The sequence below is a fragment of the Arvicanthis niloticus genome, chromosome 30, assembly GCF_011762505.2.
Source record: "Arvicanthis niloticus isolate mArvNil1 chromosome 30, mArvNil1.pat.X, whole genome shotgun sequence".
Lineage (NCBI taxonomy): Eukaryota > Metazoa > Chordata > Mammalia > Rodentia > Muridae > Arvicanthis > Arvicanthis niloticus.
In genome coordinates, this window is record NC_133438.1 from 7,091,305 (window position 1) to 7,113,363 (window position 22,059).

General features: G+C 46.7%; 3 protein-coding genes across 5 annotated transcripts; 2 read left to right on the forward strand and 1 right to left on the reverse strand.

Moving 5' to 3' along the window:
* The first annotated feature begins 53 nt into the window (after positions 1–53).
* Tfpt (TCF3 fusion partner) lies at positions 54–10,414 on the forward strand. 2 transcript variants are annotated; one of them, XM_076927812.1, is made up of 6 exons: positions 54–215; positions 653–911; positions 5,221–5,291; positions 9,590–9,659; positions 9,740–9,976; positions 10,258–10,414. In XM_076927812.1, exons 1-6 carry the CDS (start codon positions 193–195, stop codon positions 10,375–10,377), a joined length of 780 nt encoding a protein of 259 aa, XP_076783927.1. In that variant the 5' UTR covers positions 54–192; the 3' UTR covers positions 10,378–10,414. The 2 variants fall into 2 exon arrangements, with proteins under 2 accessions (XP_076783927.1, XP_076783928.1); XM_076927813.1 differs by having other exon boundaries at positions 9,740–9,946.
* Positions 10,415–10,704: 290 nt separating this feature from the next.
* On the reverse strand, positions 10,705–13,517 carry Ndufa3 (NADH:ubiquinone oxidoreductase subunit A3). Of its 2 annotated transcripts, none has more exons than XM_076927816.1 (4): positions 13,372–13,511; positions 13,096–13,170; positions 11,171–11,248; positions 10,705–10,868 (listed from the first exon to the last, which is right to left on the reverse strand). In XM_076927816.1, exons 1-4 carry the CDS (start codon positions 13,379–13,381, stop codon positions 10,777–10,779), a joined length of 255 nt encoding a protein of 84 aa, XP_076783931.1. In that variant the 5' UTR covers positions 13,382–13,511; the 3' UTR covers positions 10,705–10,776. The 2 variants fall into 2 exon arrangements, with proteins under 2 accessions (XP_076783931.1, XP_076783930.1); XM_076927815.1 differs by lacking the exon at positions 10,705–10,868 and adding an exon at positions 10,884–11,036 and having other exon boundaries at positions 13,372–13,517.
* Positions 13,518–14,562: 1,045 nt separating this feature from the next.
* On the forward strand, positions 14,563–20,688 carry Oscar (osteoclast associated Ig-like receptor). Its single transcript, XM_076927810.1, has 5 exons — positions 14,563–14,719; positions 15,272–15,304; positions 18,562–18,861; positions 19,109–19,390; positions 19,552–20,688. Exons 1-5 carry the CDS (start codon positions 14,683–14,685, stop codon positions 19,701–19,703), a joined length of 804 nt encoding a protein of 267 aa, XP_076783925.1. The 5' UTR covers positions 14,563–14,682; the 3' UTR covers positions 19,704–20,688.
* Positions 20,689–22,059: the final 1,371 nt, after the last annotated feature.

The following is a 22,059-nucleotide window of genomic DNA, read 5'->3' on the forward strand; positions in this document are numbered from 1 at the left end:
AAAGAAGATGACAACGTAGAAGATCGCTGGAGGCGCTAAAGACTTCAAACTGCAGTTTAGAGCTGAGTGCAAACGAAGGCGGGATAGGAAACTATAATTCCCAGGTTTCCTGTGTCGCAAGGCCTGATGGGACAGGTAGTTTTGCACACGGCTCCACCTCTCTGAGGCTTGAGGTGTCTCCAGACCAGAGAAATGGAGTTGGAACAGCGAGAGGGGTGAGTAGCTGAGCTTTGTGTAAAAGCTCCAAAAACAGCAACGATCGACCTTAGTACTCCCAGGGACGGAGGGGATTGAAGTTCGTGCAGTTGCTTTCTTTTAGAATCTATGGGGGTACCGGAAGCAGTATTGGAGCATCCCAGGGGAGGTTAGGAATTTGGCGTTCTCATGGATCTGAGAGCAAGGAGATTGGAGTGTGGGCTCCAAGGTCTGAGAGAGAAGGCTAGGGTCTGATTCCTGGGTCTTATACCTGGCAGTGACGGAGGAGTGCTAGGGTCTGAGCTCCTTGGTGTTAGAGAGGAGAGCTAGAGTCTAGGCTGCTGGGAATAGTGGAGAGGGCTAGGGTCCGGGCTCCAGGCTGGGGCCTGGACCTGAGCGTCTGGGGAGGGACTCGGAGAGCCAGAATGTAGGTTCCTGAAACTTCTTGGCCCTACAGGACCATGGCAGCCGTGGGCTTTGAAGAGTTCTCAGCTCCACCAGGCTCAGAGCTGGCTCTGCCTCCCCTGTTTGGTGGCCACATCCTAGAAAGTGAGCTAGAGACAGAAGTGGAATTTGTGTCCGGTGGTCTGGGCGATTCAGAACTCCAGGAGCGGGATGAAGAGGAAGAGGCCGCCCGGGGTCGCAGGCGTCGCCAACGAGAACTAAATCGAAGAAAGTACCAGGCACTTGGTCGGCGCTGCCGAGAGATCGAGCAGGTAGGTAAGTGTGGATTCCCACTTGGGGGTCCTCTGGTCTGAACTTCCACTCCACTACCCACTCCACTACCCACTCCACCACCGGCGCGCCGCTTTTTTCTTCTCCTTCTCCTTCTTTTTCTCTTCCTCCTCCTCTTCCTCCTCCTCTTTTTCCTCTTCCTCCTCCTTTTTCCCCCTCCTTCTTTTCCCATTTTCTCTTGTACTTGAACAAATGAACAGATCCATGTGAGTCTAGTTCTGTGCCAGGCACCCTAAGTGTTCTCTTCCAGAATATCTGTATTCATTACTTTTCTTGTTGTTAAAAAATACCTGGGAAAAGCATCCTTAGGGGAGAGGCTTACTTTGGCTTAGAGTTTAAGGATCCGGCATGACAGAGAAGACACAGTGTCAAGAGCATGAGACAGTTGGTTATGTTGCATCCGTAGGCAAGAAGCAGGAGAGATGGATAGATGAATATTGGCGCTCAGCTTGACTTTTCCTTATTCAGTTCCAGGTTCCAGCCCATGATATGATGCTGCCCACATTTAGAGCAGATCTTCCTACCTCAGTTTAACCAATCTGGAAACCCCCACAGATATGCATAGGGTCTTGTCTCTTAGGTGATTTTTAGCTCCTGACAAGTTGACAAATCAATAATAACCATCACAGCATCAAATACTTGGCTCTGATCTGGTATGTCACAGATGACTCTCACATACTTCACTCACCAGAGCCTCTCACCTAAGGCACCCCTAGGCTCACCTACCCTTCCTCTTGAACCTCACGTGGGTCCTTCTTTTCTCAGATTAACTCATCACATGAGTGTTAACTTCACCTCCCTAGTAAGAAGGAGGAAGGAGCAGTGGGCAGAATGTAGGTCTTAGTCAGGCAGGAACACCAGGCAAGAAGTTTGGAATTTGCCCTTTGAATGAATGGGAGCTGGCAAGGAGTTTGAAACTAGTGTACACACATGGGAGGTGGAGGGGAGATGATGAGACACAGCACACCTGCAGGGGGACAGAGGCAGGTCTGAACACTTGAAAGTCTCTGCAAGTGATTGTGCCCAGTGTGCTCTGGCTACTGCGACAAAGGATCACAGACTGGTAGGTGAACAAGATATTCACTCCTTGTCAGCTTTAGAGACGTGGTTAAGGTGTCAGCAGGGCTTATGAAGACTGACAGAGAAGCAGTCCAGGCTTTTTTCCAAGCTTCTGCAGTTGCCAGAAGTCTTTGGTGTGCAGAGGTGCTATTCCATTTCGTGTCTTCATCTTCTCACAGCTTCTGTGGTGGGAGGGAGTGTCAGTGTCTCAGTTTCTCCTTCTCGTGAGGACAAAGGTCCAGTGACTTTATTTGAACAATGCACCAATGACCTCTGTTGAACTATGGCTGCTTCTGGGATAACTCTGTTTTCAAGATACTCACTTTCTGAAGTATTGGGTTAGGATTCCAACAAATCTTTATGGGTTTTGGGGGTGACATTTTCTGTAACAAAGTGTGTACAAGTCCTGGAAAAGGAGAAGCTGGAGATGAGGAGATTGAGAAGAGACTGTAAAAACGTTTAGCAAGTGGGTACAAAGTGTGTACTAACAGAGTTTAGAAAGGAGCATTGGATCTTGTAGAGCTGGAGTTACAGGTGTTTGTAAGCTACCGAGTATGGATGCTGAGATCTGAAATCTGGTCTTCTGAGAGAGAGCAGCAAGCTCTCTCTTCTCCATACATTATATGTGTTTATTTATGTATACATATGTGTTTGTATATATGTGTGTGTATACAGTATACATACATACACACAAACACAGGCACACAGACACATTTTATGTTTATGAGAAATTGCCTGCATGTATGTCTGTATACCATGTGCATGCTTGGTACCCACAGAGCCTGGACTACTGCATTAGACTCCCTGGAATTATAGTTACAGTTGGTTGTTAGCTACTGTGTGGGTGCTGTGAATTGAATCTGGGTCTTCTGGAAGAGCAACCAGTGGTCTTTATGGATGAGCCATCTCTCTAGCACCAGAAATTCCCCCAAGCAAGCATTCCTAACTGCTGAACTGTTGCTCCATCCCCTAAGCTTCCATTCTTAATCCACCCCACTAAGATCAGATTCTACATGCAGAAACCCAACGTTCAGTTGAGTAACTTGGAAGAATCCACACAGCAGAGCCTGGAAAATGCAGGTCTCTCTGATTAGAAAGAACATATACTTTAGCCTGTGCCCTAGGCACTGTTTGCCTGAGTCCTGTCCTTTCCTTTCCATGTCTAGACTAGGGCCTTCAAAAACTTCAAGGGCTATTCCCTGATTCTAGAATGTTCTCTTCCTGATTTGCTTCTCATTCGTCTCTTGCATATATCATTCAGGTGTTGGCTTAAAGATCTTCTGATGGCCCTAATTTCAGTGGCCATCTTCTGGTCTAATACTTGACATACAGACTGTTTGTGTCTCCCAAATACTTTGGTGCTTGTATTTACATTCCTGTGACCCCAGCACCCAACAAAAGCAACTTAAGGGAGGGAAGACTTATTTCAGTTCATGGTTTCAGCCCATTGTGGCGAGGATGCTTGGTGGAACGGCTCCTTCTGTGTCAGCTGGAACATGTGAAAGGGTTTTTTTATATCATCATGTACTAGGAAGCAGAGGGGGAGGCAGGAACCACAGACCAGGCATAACCAGCCCTATTAATTGATTTCTGCTAGGCAGCCACCAATTCCTGAACTTTCCCAAGCATCCTAACAACAGCCAAGGGCCACGCTTTGAAAACTTGAGCCTGTGAGGTGGTTGAATGAGAACAGCCCTCATAACCTCAGATGTTGGAATGTTTAATCTCCAGTTGGTGAACTACTTGGGAAGGATTTTGATTTGTGATCTTATTGGACTTGGTGCGTCTTTGGGGGTACAGTTTGAGGTTTCAAAAGCCATTGCCAGGCCCAGTCTCTCTCTGTGCTTGCTGCCTGTGGATCAGAATGTAAAGCTCTCAGCTACTGCTCCAGACCTATGCCTGTCTGTTTCCTACCACAGTGGTTACGGATTAACCCTTTAAAACTGTTAGCAAGCCCCTAGTTAAATGCTTTCTTTGATAAGATTTGCCCTGGTCATTCATGGTGTCTCTTCACAGCAATAGAATAGTAACTAAGAAAGAGGGAGAGTTCAGATTGAAAGTGAAAAGTTGTATAATCTTTCATTCAGCATGATTTGACTGGGGTATTACCAGGCAGGCTGTGCTAAGGCCTGGGGACACAGACACATTGCTGTCACTGGAGAACTTGTATTGTGGGTGGGTAGGTGGTCAGCAAACCAAGTAAAGAAGATGTGAGTGTTAAGAAAAAAGAAAGGGGAGGCAGAGCTCTGCGAGTTCCAGGTCAACCATAGCTACTTTTGATTGATGTTAGGTTCCACAGTACAGAGAGAAGCTCACCTATGCCTTCATTTTCCAAAGGAGCAGAGGGGTACTACCTCTTGGGGAAGATTGACACTCAGCTTTTTCACACCAGTTACTTTATTCAAACATTATACAAGGTTAATTGGGGCTGAGAAATGTCCCATCTACCAAAGTTATCTTGCCCTTTGCTGCTTATGAGAGCAGACAACCCACTCAAATCTCAGTCCCTTTAGACCTTGGCTACCCATAATCAAAAGTAAGAACTCCAGGTTTGCCAGGAGTGTCTTAGAATTCATGCAGCTGCAAGCTCTCACGTAGCACCGAGTGCAGACTTTCCAGAGAGAGACAACATTTCTTCAAGGTTCAAGCAGTTGCATAACAATTTCTCAGCCCCTACTGATTGGCCCAAACAGAGAAAAGGCTTTGCTGAAACATTTCACTCAAAGACAGACATAAAGACTTTACTATACATATTACTACACTTGATGGGCAGGAGAAAGGAGTAAATTAAGTAGGGCCTTGGCCCTAGAATGTCTCCATAAAGTCAGGTACATGGAAAGCAAGCCATTAGAAGCAATGAATGAATGAATGAACGGGAGAGTGGATGAAGTCCAGCTGTCCTGGGCTTTATATTAGTTACTTTTCTGTTGCTGTCATAAAATACATGGCCAAGACAAGAGTTTTGGCTTAAGAAAGAATTTATTTTGGCTTAGGGTTCCAGAGCATTCAAGTCCATAATGGTGGAGCAAAGGCATTAGGAAGCCAAGAGCTCACATCTTGAACAGGACTGGGAGGAGTGTGAGGCTCTTGAAACCGCAGAGCCTGCTGCCCCAGTGATGTACTTCACACCTCCTAGACGTCCCCAGAACCACTGGGAGCCAAGTGTTCAATGCTGGAGCCTTTGGATGCCAGAGCATCCAAACCATTGCCGTTTCTTCTGCCTTCCTGCAGGTGAACGAGCGAGTCTTGAACAGGCTCCATCAGGTGCAAAGGATAACTCGGAGACTCCAGCAGGAGCGCAGGTATTGTTCTGCATACTCTGTGGGCCCAGCCCCTTTGCTCCCACATGTTTCCACCACCTTTCACCCACTGTGCCATTGTATCTCATCTTCCCGGCCTTCACAAGGCACAGGGACAAAACTGAGAAGGGTCCAGAGTGAGAGAAGTAGAGGAGTGGAATTGGGTCTTGGAATGAAGAGCTGGCCCCGGGACTGGGGTAAGGGGTAGGACAGAGTGTTTGCCCACTGTAAGTAGAGAGGATATCCAGAAGGAAGCAGCACAGCCCTTACTTGCTGTGTCTCGGAGCTGCATCCTCCAACACTAAGAATAGCAACAGCCACTGCTATCACCATGACTGAAGGCGTGTGAGCTCTGTAGCCGGATGCCCCTGCTATGTCCACTAACCCAGGAACACACTTATGATTCAGAGTATGTGAGGCCAAGTCCACCCAGCTCTTCTCAGCTCAATAACTTGGTACATCTCAGCCTGTGGGCCCTCCCTTAGAACACTCTCCTAGTGTCTTGGTCCTCCTAGGTTGTTCCCTCTCGGGTATCTCTGCTGATCAGTCTTCATGCCCCTCCCACTTCCTCACCCAGTAGTCAGTTCCCCAGGATTCACTGTCCGGTATGGAAGCTGCTCCCACATCCTCACCCAGTAGTCAGTTCCCCGGGATTCATTGTCGGGTATGGAAGCTGCTCCCACATCCTCACCCAGTAGTCAGTTCCCCAGGATTCATTGTCGGGTATAGAAGCTGCTCCCACATCCTCACCCAGTAGTCAGTTCCCCAGGATTCACTGTCGGGTATGGAAGCTGCTATCTATAGACAGTTAACTTTGCTTATATTTGGTAAATTAAAATTGAAATTTAGAAACTGGAGAGGTGAATTGGTGGTGACGAGTGCTTACTGTTCTTGCAGAGGACCCAGGTTCAATTTACACAACCCACGTGGTAGCCCACAACTGTCTGTATCTCCAATCTAGGGGATCCAACCCCCCTCTTCTGGCCTCTGTGGGCATCAGGCGTGTGCATGGTATGCATATGTATTCATATGCAAATATCTACACATAAAACTAAATCAAGTTTAAATTTAGAAAAGGGGGGTTGCTGAGGGTATAGTTCAGAGGTGATAACATGCTTCCATAGGATCCTCTAGTGAGGGCCTGGAGTGGCTCCTTAGTAGGTCACCTGCCTAGAGTCCCCAGGAAGTACTGCACATGTGGCCCAGCAGTAGAGCATTTGCCTAGCATCTGCAAGGCCCCGAGTTCAATCTCTCTATCCTTTTAAACCTTTTATTGCATATGGGTGCCTGTGTGCCTGTGCACCACACTAGTGAGGTAGACCAGGAGGTCAGAAGGAAGCATTGGATCCCCTGGGTTACAGAAGGTTGTAACCTGCCATTTGGGTGCCAGGTCTCAAACCTGGAAGGGCATCCCATGCTCTAACAGCTGAGCCATCCCTCTAACCCCTGGGTTCAATCTCTAGTACTGTGAAAGGAAACTGGGACTGGAGAGGTGGATCACTGGGAGAGAGCCCTTGCTGCTCTTCCAGAGTTTATTTCCCAGTGCCCTTCTCAGGCAGCTCACAACCTCCTTTAATTCCCACTCTAGAGAATCTGCCATCTTCTGGCCTTCTCAGGCACAGCTCTACATGACATACACACATCTATATAAATAAAAATATCTTCTAAAAATTTCCATTTCTTGAGTTGTACTGGCCACACTGCATGTGCTTAGCAGCCACAGGGAAGTAACTAATTTAAAATAATTGCCATTGAGCAGTTATTTTAACAATTGAATTAAAAGTCACCTTCACAGTGTGCCAAAGGTAGTCGTGCCTGCTCTGTTTGATAGCATGGGTCCCATACATTGGGAAGAAAGGGTTGAATATGGGTGTGTATATCACAGTGTACATGTGAAGGTTAGAGGACAGCTTTTGAAAGTCTGTTCCCTCCTTCCTCCATGAGTTCTGAAGATCGTACATAGATTGTCAGGTTTCCATGACAACTACTTTTACCCGCTGAGACATTTTGCCAGCTTGTTGTTTGTTATTTCACGTATCCCCAGGCTGCCCCTGAGCTTGAGATCTTTTCTTTGTCCTCCACAGTGCTGGGAATTTAGGCATGTTCCACTGTGTTCAGTTTTATGTGATACTGGGGATTGAACCAAGGCTCTCTGCATGCTAGACAAATTCTCCACTAACTGAGGCACATCTCTAGGTTTTTCTTGTTGTTAAGGCTTTATTTCTTACTTATGTGTTCATGTCCACATGTACATGTGCATACAGACACCGGGAGACGCCATCACATCTGCTGGAGCTGGAGTCAAACAGGTCGTTGTGAATCACTCAGTGAGGGTGCTGGGAACTGAACTCAGGTCTTTGGGAAGAGCAGCATGCACCCATCCTCCAGCTCTTGTTTCTCTTTTGTTTGTTTGTTTGTTTTTCGTTTTTTAGTTGTCAAGACAAGGTTTTTCTGTGTAGCCCTGGCTGTCCTGGAACTTGATCTATAACCAAGCTGGCCTCAAACTCGGAGATCCACCCACCCATCTCTGCCTCCAGAGTGCTGGGATTAAAGGCGTGTGCCACCAGGCATAGCTGTTCGTTTGCTTTTAATTGGTTTACATTTAAGAGATTATTTGTTTCTGTGTGTGATTGTTTGTGTGCGCATATGTGGGTGGTACTTGTGGAGACCACACAAGAGCCTTGAAGCTAAAAAGAGTTTGTGAACTATCTAGCGTGGGTACCGGGATCTCGTGATGGAGCAGCAAGTGCTCTTAACAGCTAGGCCATCTCTCCAGAACTTTTTTTTTTTTTTTTTTTTTTTTTGGCTTGAGAGCTTGAGAGCATGGCTCCCCTGTGTATTGCAGGCTGGCCTCAGTCCGACAGTCCTCTTTTGTTTCCTCCTGAATGCTGGGTTTATAGGGATACTCATTCCCCTGGCCACCTACAGTAGGATCAGGGGACTTGACTGTAGGGGTGATCGGCCTTCGTAGATAAAACAGGAAGTTGAGAAATTAGCCACCCAATCTGAAGGAACTTCTCTGACAATTCAGTAAGACTCATGGTGCCTTTGAGCTCTCACAGCTGCGTCCTCATGGGGCCTCTGGACCAAGTGTCACACCCTACCAGGGGTCTTGTTACCAGCTCAGATTCCCAGCCCCACCCCAGACAGACAAGCCAGGTTGTGGTAGTGGGCACCTTTAATCCCAGCAGGCGGTTCTCTGAGTTTGAGGCTAGCCTGGTCTACAGAGCAAGTTCCAAGACAACTAGGAGTACACAGAGAAACCCTGAGTTGAAAAGCGTATAAAAGCGCCAGTGCACACACCTGTACTAACACACACTCTCACTTACACACGCACACACCAGCCTGTCCCTCTGATCATAGCCTTTTCCCTTACTGGCACAGTAAAGTACCTTCATGACAGCCAGTGAGGCCTGACTTGGGTTGCCTTGCCTCCTTGCTTTATGTGGAACTCAACATCCTAGAGCACTTCAGGGCCTTGACAGGGGCTCCTGCTCTCACAAGTTTTCTGCTGCCACACCCTCTGTTCAGTTAGTTTTCCAACACCTCACAGTCCTCATCTCAGGCAGGGTCTCCTGTAGCCCAAGGTCTCAAACTAACCTTCAGTTTATGACCCTCCTACCTGACTGCAATTCTTGCTGGGATTACAGGTGTTGGCTACGCTGTTTATTTGGTGCTAAGTATTGCAGTGTCTCAAAAATAAAATCCTTTAATCCAAACACTCGGGAAGCAGAGGTTTATCTCTGTGAGTTCAAGGCTAGCCAGGGATAGATAGATAGATAGATAGATAGATAGATAGATAGATAGATAGATCTATATCTATGTATATAGTGAGATACTGTCACAAAACAAAGTTTGGAGTTGGGAATGGAGGCAGACCGTTACCTGGGTGTTTGAGGCCAGTCTGGTCTAAAAATTGACTTTCCAGACAACCAAGGCACAAAGACACCCTGTTTCAAAAAAAGGGGGAGCAGGAACAATAGTAGTAGCAGCTGTAGCTTAGGACTCGAGCTCAGCGGTGCAGTGCTTGTGAAGCACGCTCAAGCATGTTCAGTCTTCACTGCCAGTCTATGGAATGTACCTTCACAGCACTTAGTCCAGTAAAGGACGTCACCTATCCTTCACTGTGTAGGAAGGAGCCTTGGGGTCAAACTGGTTCTCGGGCTGGGATCTCAGACTACAGAGGTCTAAATCTTTCTAGTTCAGGTCAACTTTAGATTGAAGAGACCTGGACTTTATGATCTTTTACTTTATTCCCCCGGAAGATAAGATTTTCAGTGCCTGCATCTCTGTCCACACAGGTTCCTCATGAGGGTCCTGGACTCCTATGGTGATGACTACCGGGATAGCCAGTTCACCATTGTGTTGGAGGTGAGCTCTGGTCTCCAAGTAGATTGGGAGAATGGGGGGTCCAGGAGTCTTTAACTCGCCAACATATTGCATCTTACCAGGATGATGGCAGCCAAGGCACAGATGTCCCTACCCCAGGCAATGCTGAGAATGAACCTCCAGAGAAAGAGGGACTTTCCCCACCCCAAAGGACAACTGCAACCTTAGACCCCAGCAGCCCAGCCCCTGGCGAAGGGACCAGTGGGCGGAAGAGGCGGCGGGCACCACGGGTGGGGGCTTCATTGACTCCAGAACTGGCCCCAGTGCAGGTGGGAGCCGAGGGCTGGGGCCAAGGCGTGGTGAGAATCCTGGGCTGGGCTTTGGGGGATCTGGGACTGGGGAGGACTGGGCAGACTGGCAACAATGGGTTGATATCAGATAGGATAGAGGAGTTGGAAGATCAGGCTAGTGCTTGAAGAAAATGGCAACAGGAGAGGAAGTCAGCTGAGGGATGCTTATCAGTGCTGCCTGACCGTGGGAAGTGTAACCTAGGAAACCGGTGCCCATAGGCTGATCGCTGTTTGGTGGGCAGGCTCCTAGGTCTCCATATCCACTCACATCTTGTTTCTTGTCTTTTCAGATTAAGGTTGAGGAAGACTTTGGCTTTGAAGCAGATGAGGCCTTGGATTCGAGTTGGGTTTCCCGAGGGCCAGACAAATTGCTACCCTACCCTACCCTAGCCAGCCCACCCTTTGACTAACCCTCTCTCCCCAATAAACAGATTGATTCCCCATGTACACTTGTCTAGCCCACTGTCTATTGCTCCCACCTCTGATCATACTCAGGTTCCAGGGCTGGAGGCCACCCTGGCTATACACTGAATTCCAGGTCACCCTATGCTACATATATGAGACAAAAGAAACCTGGGGCTGGAGAGATGGCTCAGTGGTTAAGAGCACCATCTGCTCTTCCAGAGGTCCTGAGTTCAGTTGCCAGCAACCACATGGTGAAATCTGATGCCCTCTTCTGGTGTGTCTGAAGACAGTGACTATGTACTCATATAAATAAGTAAACCTTTAGGTAAAGATTGTGGGGTTATTAGTTTTCACATTTTTATTGGAGAGCAACAGGGAAGGGGCCTCTTCCATCAGCTAAGCATTCATAAGTTCTTCAGCCATTCCAAGCTTGGACCCTGAGGATCCTGTGGGTGGCTGGGCACATCAGGCATGTTCCCATTATCTCTCAGAGGTACTGCAAAACAGAAGGATGAGCCACTAAGACCAGCAGATCTCCAGGGTCCTGTAGAAAACAGCTGGTTTGTCTATATTCCAGGTGAGAATGGAAAGTAAGGGCCAGAGATTGAGCAGAAGCAAAGACACAGGGAAATGAGGGCGATATCTCCAACAGGGAGAGAGGAACCTGGAGAAGAACAGAAATCTGGAGAAACTCAAAACCTGTTATGGTAAAAGTGTGGGCAAAGAACATTTCAATGCATCAAGGACTCTCCTACACAGATATGTCTGCCCCTCCCCCCAACACAGGTCCCTGCTCACCTGGGTAGTTGTAGGGCGTGGCCCTGTTGATCATGCTAGCATACTTGGTGTAGGGGCTAATCATGGGCATAATTATGGCTGTGGAGAAAGACAAACAGAAGACCCCAGGATGAAGACGCTGTCCAGGGGTGGGGAAGGGGTAGAAACAGCCCTGGCAAAAGGGAGTGGGAAAAGGCCAGCACAACCAGTAGGGCCCTTTGTTGGGTCCTTAGCTTCCCACCATCCCCACTTAACATAGGTCAATATAAATCCTGAGAGTGGGGAGTAGCATAGAGGTTGGAGACAAGCACTCAGGAACACATGAGGCCCAAAGGCTGGTCACAGATTGACAGCTTTTAGATTAGCCCATGTGGACAAGAGTCTTCGGGAGTGGAGGGGGGATGTAACGGGCTAGTGTTGCCGAAATAAGTTAATAGCCACATGTTAAATTCACATTTCAACTACACATGTTAAGGGGCTAGTGAAGGCTCAGTAGTTAAGAACACTTGCTGCTTTGCAGAGTTTGGCTCCTAGCACCTAGGCTGAATGGCTCCCAACTTCCTGTAACTTTAACTCCAGTTCTGGCTTTTGTGAGCATTCCCACATACGCGGATACAGAAACACACATACATAAACTTATTTGCAAAAGCTGAGGGGGCTGGGAGATGGCCTTTCAGTTAAGAGTACTTGCTAATCTTCCAGAAGACTTGAATTCAATTCCCAGCAGCCATGTCAGACAGCTCATAAATGCCTATATCTCTGACTCCCAAGGAAAAGGAGCCCATGTCCTCTTCGTGCCTCCATAAGCACAGCACACACACATGTACACATGCACAGCAGGGGTGGTGGCTCAGGCCTGTAATATCAACACATGAGAACCCAAGCACACTGCTGTGAGTTTGAGGCCCACCTGAGCTAAGTAAATTGTATTCTATTTAAAAAAAAAAAAAACTGAAAAGGTAAAAAAAGTCAGTTCAAGGAAGTATAAACCTTAGAGTTGTGAGAGGGCCCAGTAGTTACAATTACCTGCTGCCAAGACTGTTCAATCACTAGAACTCAGAATGAACTGAAGGTGAGCACTGACTCCAGTAAGTTGTCCTCTGACGCCCCCCAAAAACCAACTAGTAGCGCGCGCACACACACACACACACACACACACACACACACACACACACACACACACACACAAACATCTTTAAAAAAATGTAGGGGCTGGAGAAATGGCTCCGTGGTTAAGAGCACTCACTGCTCTTCCTGCTCCTGAGTTCAATTCCCAGCAACCACATGGTGGCTCACAACCATCTATAATGGAATCTGATGCCCTCTTCCGGTGTGTCTGAAGACAGTTCTAGTGTACTCATATACATAAGATAAATAAATTTATTTTTAAAAATGTAATTTTAACTTTAAGAAACGAACCGAGTATACTTTAAATCATTATTTTGATATATGCAACATACAATCAATTAAAACCACACATACATTAGAGCATTCTAGGTCTTTGAAAGTCAGGGTGGTAGATAGCTGATGGGTTTTGGAACTACACCGTCACACTCCGGGCCAGCAATGCTGACAACTTTGGGGCTATGATGACTGCCAAATCCAAGCCCACAACCCAGACTTTCAGAATTAAAATCTGATTAGCAGGTCACCCCCATGTCCCAAGGTTTCAATGCACCAGAACTGTGAATAGCCCTGTCCCACTGCAAGTTCTTCACCAGGGAGGCTTGCTGAGGGATTTGTGTAAGTCAGACTTCGCCGATGAGTTCTGCACTACAAAGTACAAGCTGGGTTGAGCGTGCACCTCTTCTGTAGGTGTATGTGGTGAGGGAAGAGCGACAGTGATGTCAGGATGTGGCTGGCAAGGGGATGCGAGGTGAACTGTGGAATGCTGATGACTTCAGGGTGGAGGATGCACGTTCGCGCCGGGAGATGGGGGTACTCACCGAGTCCCCAGACAGTGAAGGACACCACCAGCACCGGCTCCTTCGCCCAGGCATTCTTGAGGAAGGTGGAGATTCCTAAAAGTGGAAAAACAGTCACCCTTGGGGACTGCTGCGGTGACCTCTAACACTCTCGTATCACCCATGTTCTGCATCCTCCGCGCCTCTCTTCTAGGACGGCTCAGACTGCTCCCCAAGGCTCCACTGACCCTCAGCCACGGGTCAGCCCACGGTTTTCTGGAACTACTTGATCCCCGCGCCCCAAGAACCTGTACTTACGCCCGGCCATCTTGGTCTTGGCGGCGACAAGGGCGCAGAGCTCTCTGGGAGTTGTGGTTCTTTTCCTTTCACGTGGTCCCGCCCCTTGGACAAGGACCTGGCGTCTTTCGGGAGTTGTAGTTCTGGAGTGAGGCGTAGGAGCCCTGAAAGATTTAAACCACTTCGCACACCTGCTGGTCTCACCTTTTTCTTCTAGCTTAGAAAATTCACCGGAGAAGTAACATCAAGTTCTTCTGCAAGAAAGTCAGCTTTACATTGAGATCTCATCTAGACATGAGATCATTCTGGAAGTTCTAAATTGATCCCGAACAGATTAAGGACGTCTGTGCTTTGTTACTTGCATGCAGATCATGGCTTCCCCTCCCCGCCCCCCCTTCGCCCCTCAGTGCTGAAAACTAAAACCAGGACAGGCTAGGCTACCCATCTACGACTGAGCCACTGCTCCAACCACTTGCTGGTAGATTCTATGACCCCAGGCCCCGGCTGGTGGATTCTAGGCATATATATATTTAAATAAAAAAATCCATACATATGTAAATATATATATATAATATATATATATATTTATTTACTGTTGAGCGACATTTTTTCAGCCTTTTCATTACTTTTACTTTGAGACAGGGCATTAAATGGCTCAGGTTGGCCCTGCAATCTTTGAACTTGGCATCCTCTTCCCTTGGTTTTCCAAGCAGGTGGGATTACAAGCCTGAGCCTCCAACACCGTGCACATCACTTAAAAATTAAAATATCTAGCCTGGTCTACCGAGTGAGTTCCAGGACAGCCAAGGCTATACAGAGAAACCCTGTCTCGAAAAACAAAAAAAAAAAAAAAAAAAAAAAAAAAAAAAAAATTAAAATATCTGAACTGAACAATGAGAGCAGTAATGGAGTCTGAGCCTTCTCTTTATTACCAGTACAGTACATATTGTACACCAAGCTTCTTTTTCCCTTTTGTTTTGGTTTTTGTTGTTTCTTCTCTTCCATTTCTCTCCCTTCCTCCTGCTCCCTTTCTTTCTCTCCTCAGTGCCAAGGCTAGAAAACACTGGACAAGCAGTCTCCCACCTAGCTACGACATCCTCAGCCCTCCTCCCCTACTTTTAAATCGAGTTAGAGAACACCAGAGGCTATGACTGTCCTGTCTTGCAACTTTTTCCAAGACACTGAGGCTATGACACAGTTACCCAGGAGCCTCCACCTGACTCCTCTGTTCCCTAAACAGGACTCTCACGTGGCTTTCTGGTGTTGCTTCATTTCTTCAGACAGTAAAAGGCAGAGTCAGCCTTTTCCCCAGCTCCAAGGAGAGTGCCCACCATGGTCCTGTCACTGATACTCCAGCTGTCGACTCTCTGTGAGCTGTCCCTCCCCTGTGTGTGGGGTCCTTGCCTGGGCTGAGGGCTATATCTGATCATCTGGAATTCAACATCCAATTTAGAAAAAGGAGGCAGGACTGGTACCAGATACCTGAGTTCTAAATGGGGGAAGACAGATTGCTGGGGCTGGGGTGAGCATAGGTTTCTCTGGATCTCCAGGCAGAGGAGAGTAAGGAATATCTGGGGGTCAAAGAATGTACTCAGTTCTCATGGCAAATGGGCAGGACTAGTGTGCTGGAGGGAGGAGGGCATCTAGACATCTAAACCCCAAGGCAGAGAAGCCCCAAGGAACAGAGTGTTGGTCGTAGGAGAGTTGGAGAACAGAGGCCTGTCCTCTTGGATCAGACAGCAGGCTTCATACGTATGGGGAATGGAAGGCTGGAGTTTCTCTTGATCCTAAAGACGACAGGGGCAGGAGTATTATTTTTCAGAGGAAAAAGAAACACTGTAATCAGAGTCTAGGGCTCCCAAGGAGGGGAGGCTGGGAGTCACAAAAGGCTTTGTAAAAACTGGCTCCTCACCTTCTGCAGGGCCGGTGTGTCATGCCGTCTTCACATCCAGAGGTGAGTGCTTTACTCCAAATGCTTTTTTATACTGCTCATGCCTCGCCTCCAACAGCTCATTTTATTTTGATGCCTAGCTTCACCTCAGATTCCCTCATTCCCCTCTCTTCCTCTTTTCTTCCATCCCTTCCTCCCCTGCATACCTTGCTTCTTTTCCTTCTCCTGTCCCCTTCCCTCCCCCTCACCTCCATACCCTTCCTTTCCTCCCTCCTCCATTCCCTCCTCCTTGCCCCCTACCCGTTCCTCTCTTCTCCCTTCCCTTGGTCCCTCATCTAGTAACTGTTATACGTGAGTAGAAAAGACCATGAATGTGTGTGTTAAGGAGACCTTTACATGTTCTTGAACAAACCAGGCGTCTTGATGTCTCGATTTCCTTAGGAAAATTGGCTGCAGTGAGGACTTCATGTAATTATATATAGGTAAACTATAGGCTCAGATCCTGGCATATTTCAGGGCTTCAGACACAGGAATTCCTCAAGGCCAAGTATACCAGCTTCTCTTACTAGGGCCCGCTTTCCACAAAAGAAAGGTTCCCCCACTCCAAGATGGTTTCTTCCTGGGTTTTCTGATGGAGGAGATATTTCTTTTCTCTTCAACTTTCTCCCACTATACTTCAATTTCCAGTAAGAATCACTGGGAAGCCCTTCATGCCTGAATTGTCAGCTAATTTAATTTTATGTGTAAGAGTGTTTTGCCTGCATGAATATATGTAAACCACATGCGTTCGAGTGCTTGCAGAGCTCAGAAGGCAGGAGGATCCTCTGAAACTGGAGTTACATTGCTTGTGAGCCACCATGTGGTGCTGGGAACCCTACCCCAATCTTTTACAAGGGCCACAAGTACTCTTATCTGCTAAGCCATTTCTCCAGCACCTTAATTTTAAATCTATTTAAATGATAAAGTATAATAATGATATATATATATCATTATTTATATATAATATATAAATTATATATATAATAATGATAAATGATAAAGCCAGTAGGTACTCAAGGTTATAAAGACTCGGTCTTTAGCAAAAGATGCAACAATCTTCCTCTTCCCCCTCCCGAGTTCCTGAATTCTTCCCAAAGCTTTCCAAGCAGTCACACATTCACACACTTCCTCCTTTTCTTACCAGATCAAAATTAGTATTTCATGATTCATTCTGTTCTGGGTCTCCAGTGTTAAACTTATGTTCTGTCTTAGAGATATTTCCCAATTGTTAAATAGTTAGTTTTCCCTTTTAAATTTATTTACAAATAAGAATTGCCTACGGTGATAGGCAGTGATGGGACACACCTTTAATCCCAGCATTAGGAAGACAGAGGCAAGAAGATTTCTTAGAGTTCAAGGCCAGCCTGATCTACATAATGAGACCTTGCCTCAAAAAACAAACAAACAAACACAACCCAAAACAACAGCCAACCAGTGCCAGCGCATGCCTTTAATTCTAGTACTAGTGAGGCAGGCAGGCACAAATGGATCACTGAGTCCAAGGCCAGCCTGGTCTACAGAGCAAGTTCCAAGACAGTCAGGACTACATAGAGAAACCGTATCTCAAAAAAAAAAAAAAAAAAAAAAAAAAAAAAAAAAAAAAAAAGCAAAACAAAGAAAACAACAAACAAACAATCAAACAAACAAGCTCTTGCCCATTGTGAAGCAGTGGAGGTATTGGGTAATTGACTGTTATGGTTTTGCTGTTTGGCTATGTATTAGGCATGGATTGAAACAATGGTCGTGTGCATAGTGGGCTAGTGCTCTCTCTCACTAAGCAACACTTCCAGTTCCCCACTGAGGCATTGTAGGCAGGTGCTCTACCACTGAGCTCACCCCAGTCCCTCACTGGGGGATGATACAGGTACATCACTACACCTGGTGTTCTGTTCCATAACCTTGTGTCTGGACAGGCGTAGACGGACACAGGTGCAGGTACCTGTAGAAGTCAGAGGTATAAAGATCCCCCTGGAACTGGAATTACAAGTAGTTATGAGTTGCCAATACGGGTGCTAGAAGCCACATCTAGGTCCTCTGCAAAAGCAGTAAATGCTCTTAACTGTAAAGTCATCTTCAGCCCCACCCTACCCCCATTCTCCTACCTGTTAAGGACCCACCTTTCAACATTGTTATATTAAAAATTAAGCTGAAGTGCTTGTTCAAACCATAGCAATAATTACTGACTTGTTGCAAACTATAACTGCTTCTATCAAGGTGTGGTGCTACAGATCTGTCATCTCAGCTCTTGGAAAAGCTAAGGCAGAAAGAAGAACTACAAGTTTGAAGCCAGCCTGCGCCATTAATGGGCTTGAGGACAAAATGAATTACACAGTGAAGCTTTGCTTCAAAAACAAAACAGTTAACAGCAGGTTAAAACAAAGTAACCAGGGCTGGAAAGATAGCTCAGTGGTTACTAGTACTGGCTGCTCTTCCTGAATCCTGAGTTCAATTCCCAACAACCACATGGTGGCTTGTAGCCATCGATAATGAGATCTGGTGCCCCCTTCTGGCCTTCAAGCATACATGCAGGCAGAACAATTTCTGGTATGACTTTTTTTTTTTTTTTTTTTTTTTTTGGTTTTTCAAGACAGGGTTTCTCTGTGTAGCCCTGGCTGTCCTGGAACTCACTCTGTAGACCAGGTTGGCCTCGAACTCAGGAAATCCACTTGCCTCTGCCTCCCAAGTGCTGGGATTAAAGGCGTGCGCCACCACCGCCCGGCCTGGTATGACATTTTTGAAGCTATGCCTTAAAATTGTGGAGAAGGGGTTGGGGACGTAGCTCAGTTGGTAGATTGGTCGCCTAGTAGTAGGACCTCACTTCGGCATCGATGGGGGGAGAAGTGGTGGTCTTGATGGTAGCACAGGTTTATAATCCAGGAGGATGAGGCAGCACCGGCTTAGAATCAGAATCCAAAGTCGTATTTCATGACACAGCAAGTTCAAGGCTGGTCAAGGGTACACAAGACCTTGTCTCAAAACAAACAACCAAAAAACAAACAAAACAACAACAACAAAACAGAGGAGGTTTGAGTCTACATCTTAGTGGTAGAGTGAGTGATTACCCACAATGCATAAGGCCTAGATTCAACCCTTAGCACAAATAACTATGGGGAAAACTCAAAGTTAAAAAGAGTACTACTCCAGTGATTGTCAGCTTATTCGGGCCAGCTGTGATTGTATTCCAGGCCCTCCCCTTCTTTATAGAGATTCGTGGTGTCCGACTTCTGCTTAGGCTCCTGGGGCTTCTGAGTTGGAGGTCCTAAGCACTCTTCTTTATTAAGCGCCCCTAGCCTCATACCCCGAGCCACGGCTGAGGGCTCACCCTGCTGCAGTTGTGACTCCTGGAATCAACGTAACCTTGATTTGCCATGCACCCCAACCTGCCTGGCGGTTTGCACTCTTCAAAACTGGCCTTGTCACCCCTCTGCTCCTCCGGGATGTATCCATTGAGCTGGCTGAGTTCTTCCTGGAAGAGGTGACTCCGGCCCAGGAGGGCAGTTATCACTGCCGCTACCGCAAGACAGACTGGGGGCCGGGTGTCTGGTCTCAGCCCAGTAATGTTCTGGAACTACTGGTAACAGGTGAGGTCCAGGAAGAAATGGGAGAAGGGCAGAGGAGTGAGATAAAGACAGAGGGTAGGAGAGGATGGAAAAGGAACACAAGGAGAGAGGCAATGGGAAGGTGGATTGTGAGATTCTTAAACTTACTGAGTAAGAGGAAGGTGAGTTTGGGGGATGGGAAGGGAGGCAGAAGAGAAAGGAGGAGGAGAGGGAGGATGATTAGAGACAGATAGGCCAGCCTATCTAAGACCTTGCCTGTGTTCTACAGATCAGCTACCCAGACCATCACTGGTGGCAATGCCTGGGCCTGTTGTGGCCTCAGGAACCAATGTAAGCCTGCGCTGTGCAGGCCGCATACCAGGCATGAGTTTTGCGCTGTACCGCGTGGGTGTGGCAACCCCTTTGCAGTACATTGACTCTGTGCAGCCCTGGGCCGACTTCCTTCTGATCGGCACGCAAGCACCTGGCACCTACTGTTGCTATTACCACACACCCTCCGCCCCCTATGTGCTATCACAGCGCAGCCAGCCACTGGTCATCAGTTACGAAGGTAGATGCTCTGGTTCTCCTCCTTCAGACCCAGGGGATCTGGGGACATCAACTCCGTTTAACTTAGAAATAACGCCATCTGTGTGTCAGAAACACAGAAGAGCACCAGGACTCTGGGATACGGGACCAACAAACACCCTGTCTCCTCTCTTTGACTCACAGGTTCTGCCTCCTTGGACTATACCCAGGGAAACCTCATCCGTTTGGGGCTGGCAGGACTGGTCCTCATCTGCTTGGGCATCATAGTTACTTTTGACTGGCACAGCAGGAACTCTGCTTCTGGTGGTTTCCTGCCCCAGCAAAACTGGGTATAGGCCCGTGGGATGAGAAGAGACTACCTGGAGATGGACAGAGAAGTTGGAATCCTTGGTGACCAGCCCCTCTGGAACACTCTAGGCCTCCAGACTCCACTGGATTAATCATCCTTCACCACATTATTAGGCTTCTTGAAGGATTAAAGGAAGTGACAGGCCTGTGGTAAATGATGTTCAGTTAATGTTAGAGACTTTATCCTCCCTTGAAAACCTCTATGTCCTTCATATGCCTTATTTCCTGTCCCCCAAACCTCTCCGTTATCTTTCTTTCTGGCTATGTTGGGATCATAGGTTCACTCTACTACACCCAGCAAAAATTTATATTATAATTTTTAAATTAAATTATAATATAATTTATAATATAATATTATATTATAATATTACATATTTTAAGGGGTGATACGAATACCTCAGCATGTGTGTAGAGGTGAAAGGACAACGTTCAGGAATCGATTTTCTCTGTCCATCCTGTAAGTTTCAGGGTTTGAACTCAGGCTGTCAGAACTTTACCCACTGAGTCATCTGGCTGGCTCCTGGTGATTTATTTCTTTATGAATATGAGTGTTTTGCCTGTATGCATGGTGTCACTTGCGGGCCCCAAGGAAGTCAGAAGAGGCATCTGATCTCTTGGAATTAGAGTTACAGATGGTGTGAGCCACCATGTGGGTGCCAGGAGCTCCAACCAAGGTCCCCTGGAAGAGCAGCCAGTACTCTTAACTGTTAAATCATCTGTCCAGGCCCCCAAATCTATAGGATTAAAGTACTCAATCTTTCTTCTCTCCCAATATTTTGGGTTTTTTTGTTTGTTTTTTAGTGCAAGGTATTGATCCCATGTCCTTTTACATGCTAGGCAAGTACTTTACCCCTATGCTTCAACACCATCTTCCTGGTAATGTTTAAAAATTAATACTTTTTTTGTGTTTTGGAAACAATATTATTTTGTAACTTAAGATGACTTGAACTTGAATAAATGTTCCTGCCTCGGCCTCTTGAGTACCAGAATTACAGGTATGAGCCATGGTACTCAGCTGGAAGTCTTTTTTTTTTTTTTTTTTTTTTTGAAGGGTGTTTACTATACTGGAATTTACATTGAGGTTGTCCGTGTTTGTTATGCACATAATACTCTCAGCCTGGATTAGGGAGCAGGGGGCTATGTTGGTCCAGACCTGACCTGACACTGTCTGGACAGTGAGAATCTCCAGAAGTGAAGATGCATCACTTTTGTATCACTTCAGTCCCACACCTGACAGAAGAAAACGAGAACTATTCATCTGGGGCTCTGGTTTCAGAAGATTCTGTCCCTAGTCACGTGGCTCCATGTTTCTGGGCAGCCCATGAAGTAGAACCACATGGCGGAGAAGCTTCTTCATGACAGGCAGGAAGCAGACGCTCCATCATCTCCTTCATGATGCCTTCCCTTTCTAACTCCTCCCCCCACCTTGCCCCGAAGCAGACCAAACGGAGACCAAACAGCGCTCCCACCTCAACTACAGGCACATTTACAAGCTCTAATAGAACCATCATTACATTACCTCCAATGGGGATCTGTTGCCAGGGCAACAGTAAACAGACCCCACGTAGTAGAACTTTGACCTGGAAGCTAGCTTGGTCTGCTTCCCGCTAGGCTCTTGGCTGCCCTCGCTGTTGTGAAAATAACACAAACCGTTCTTGCAGCCTGTTTTCTCAACTTGTTATGTCTCTTACCTACCGAAGCATGGCTGCCTTCCAGTATCTCCTGACTGTATTAATTTAACTTTTCCCTTTCATCTGACCAAACAATGCTTGGCCACTATTAGACACACAAATCTGGAAGCAATTCCTACCACTCGACATTCCTGCTGACTTCTGTTTCGATTCTGGCGGCGTGCATACCCGATCCTGCCTTTATGATTCTCTACCTCCTCCTCTTCTCTTTCTACTTAATGAAGATTCAGATTTGTGGAGGTTGTTTGTTTGGTTTACTTTTCCGAGACAGGGTTTCTCTGTGTAGCCCTGGCTGTCCTGGCACTCACTCGGTAGACCAGGTTGGCCTTGAACTAACTCCTTTTTTTTCCTTCTTCCCCATTCTTGCTCCCTTCCTTCCTTCTTTTAAAAATATTTTAATATTTACTTTTGGACAGGGACAGAGTAAGGACAAAGCTTATATCACAACCCAATATACAAAGTTCTGCATATGGGGGCTGAAGAGATGTCTCTAGGGTTAATTACTGGTACCGTATTTGCAAAGGATTCAAGGTTAGTTCCCTTAAAAATACAAATCTCATATACTGTGTGTGTGTAAAACCAAGAAGTACACATACATACATACATATATATATATATGTATGTATATATATACATATATATATATATAATG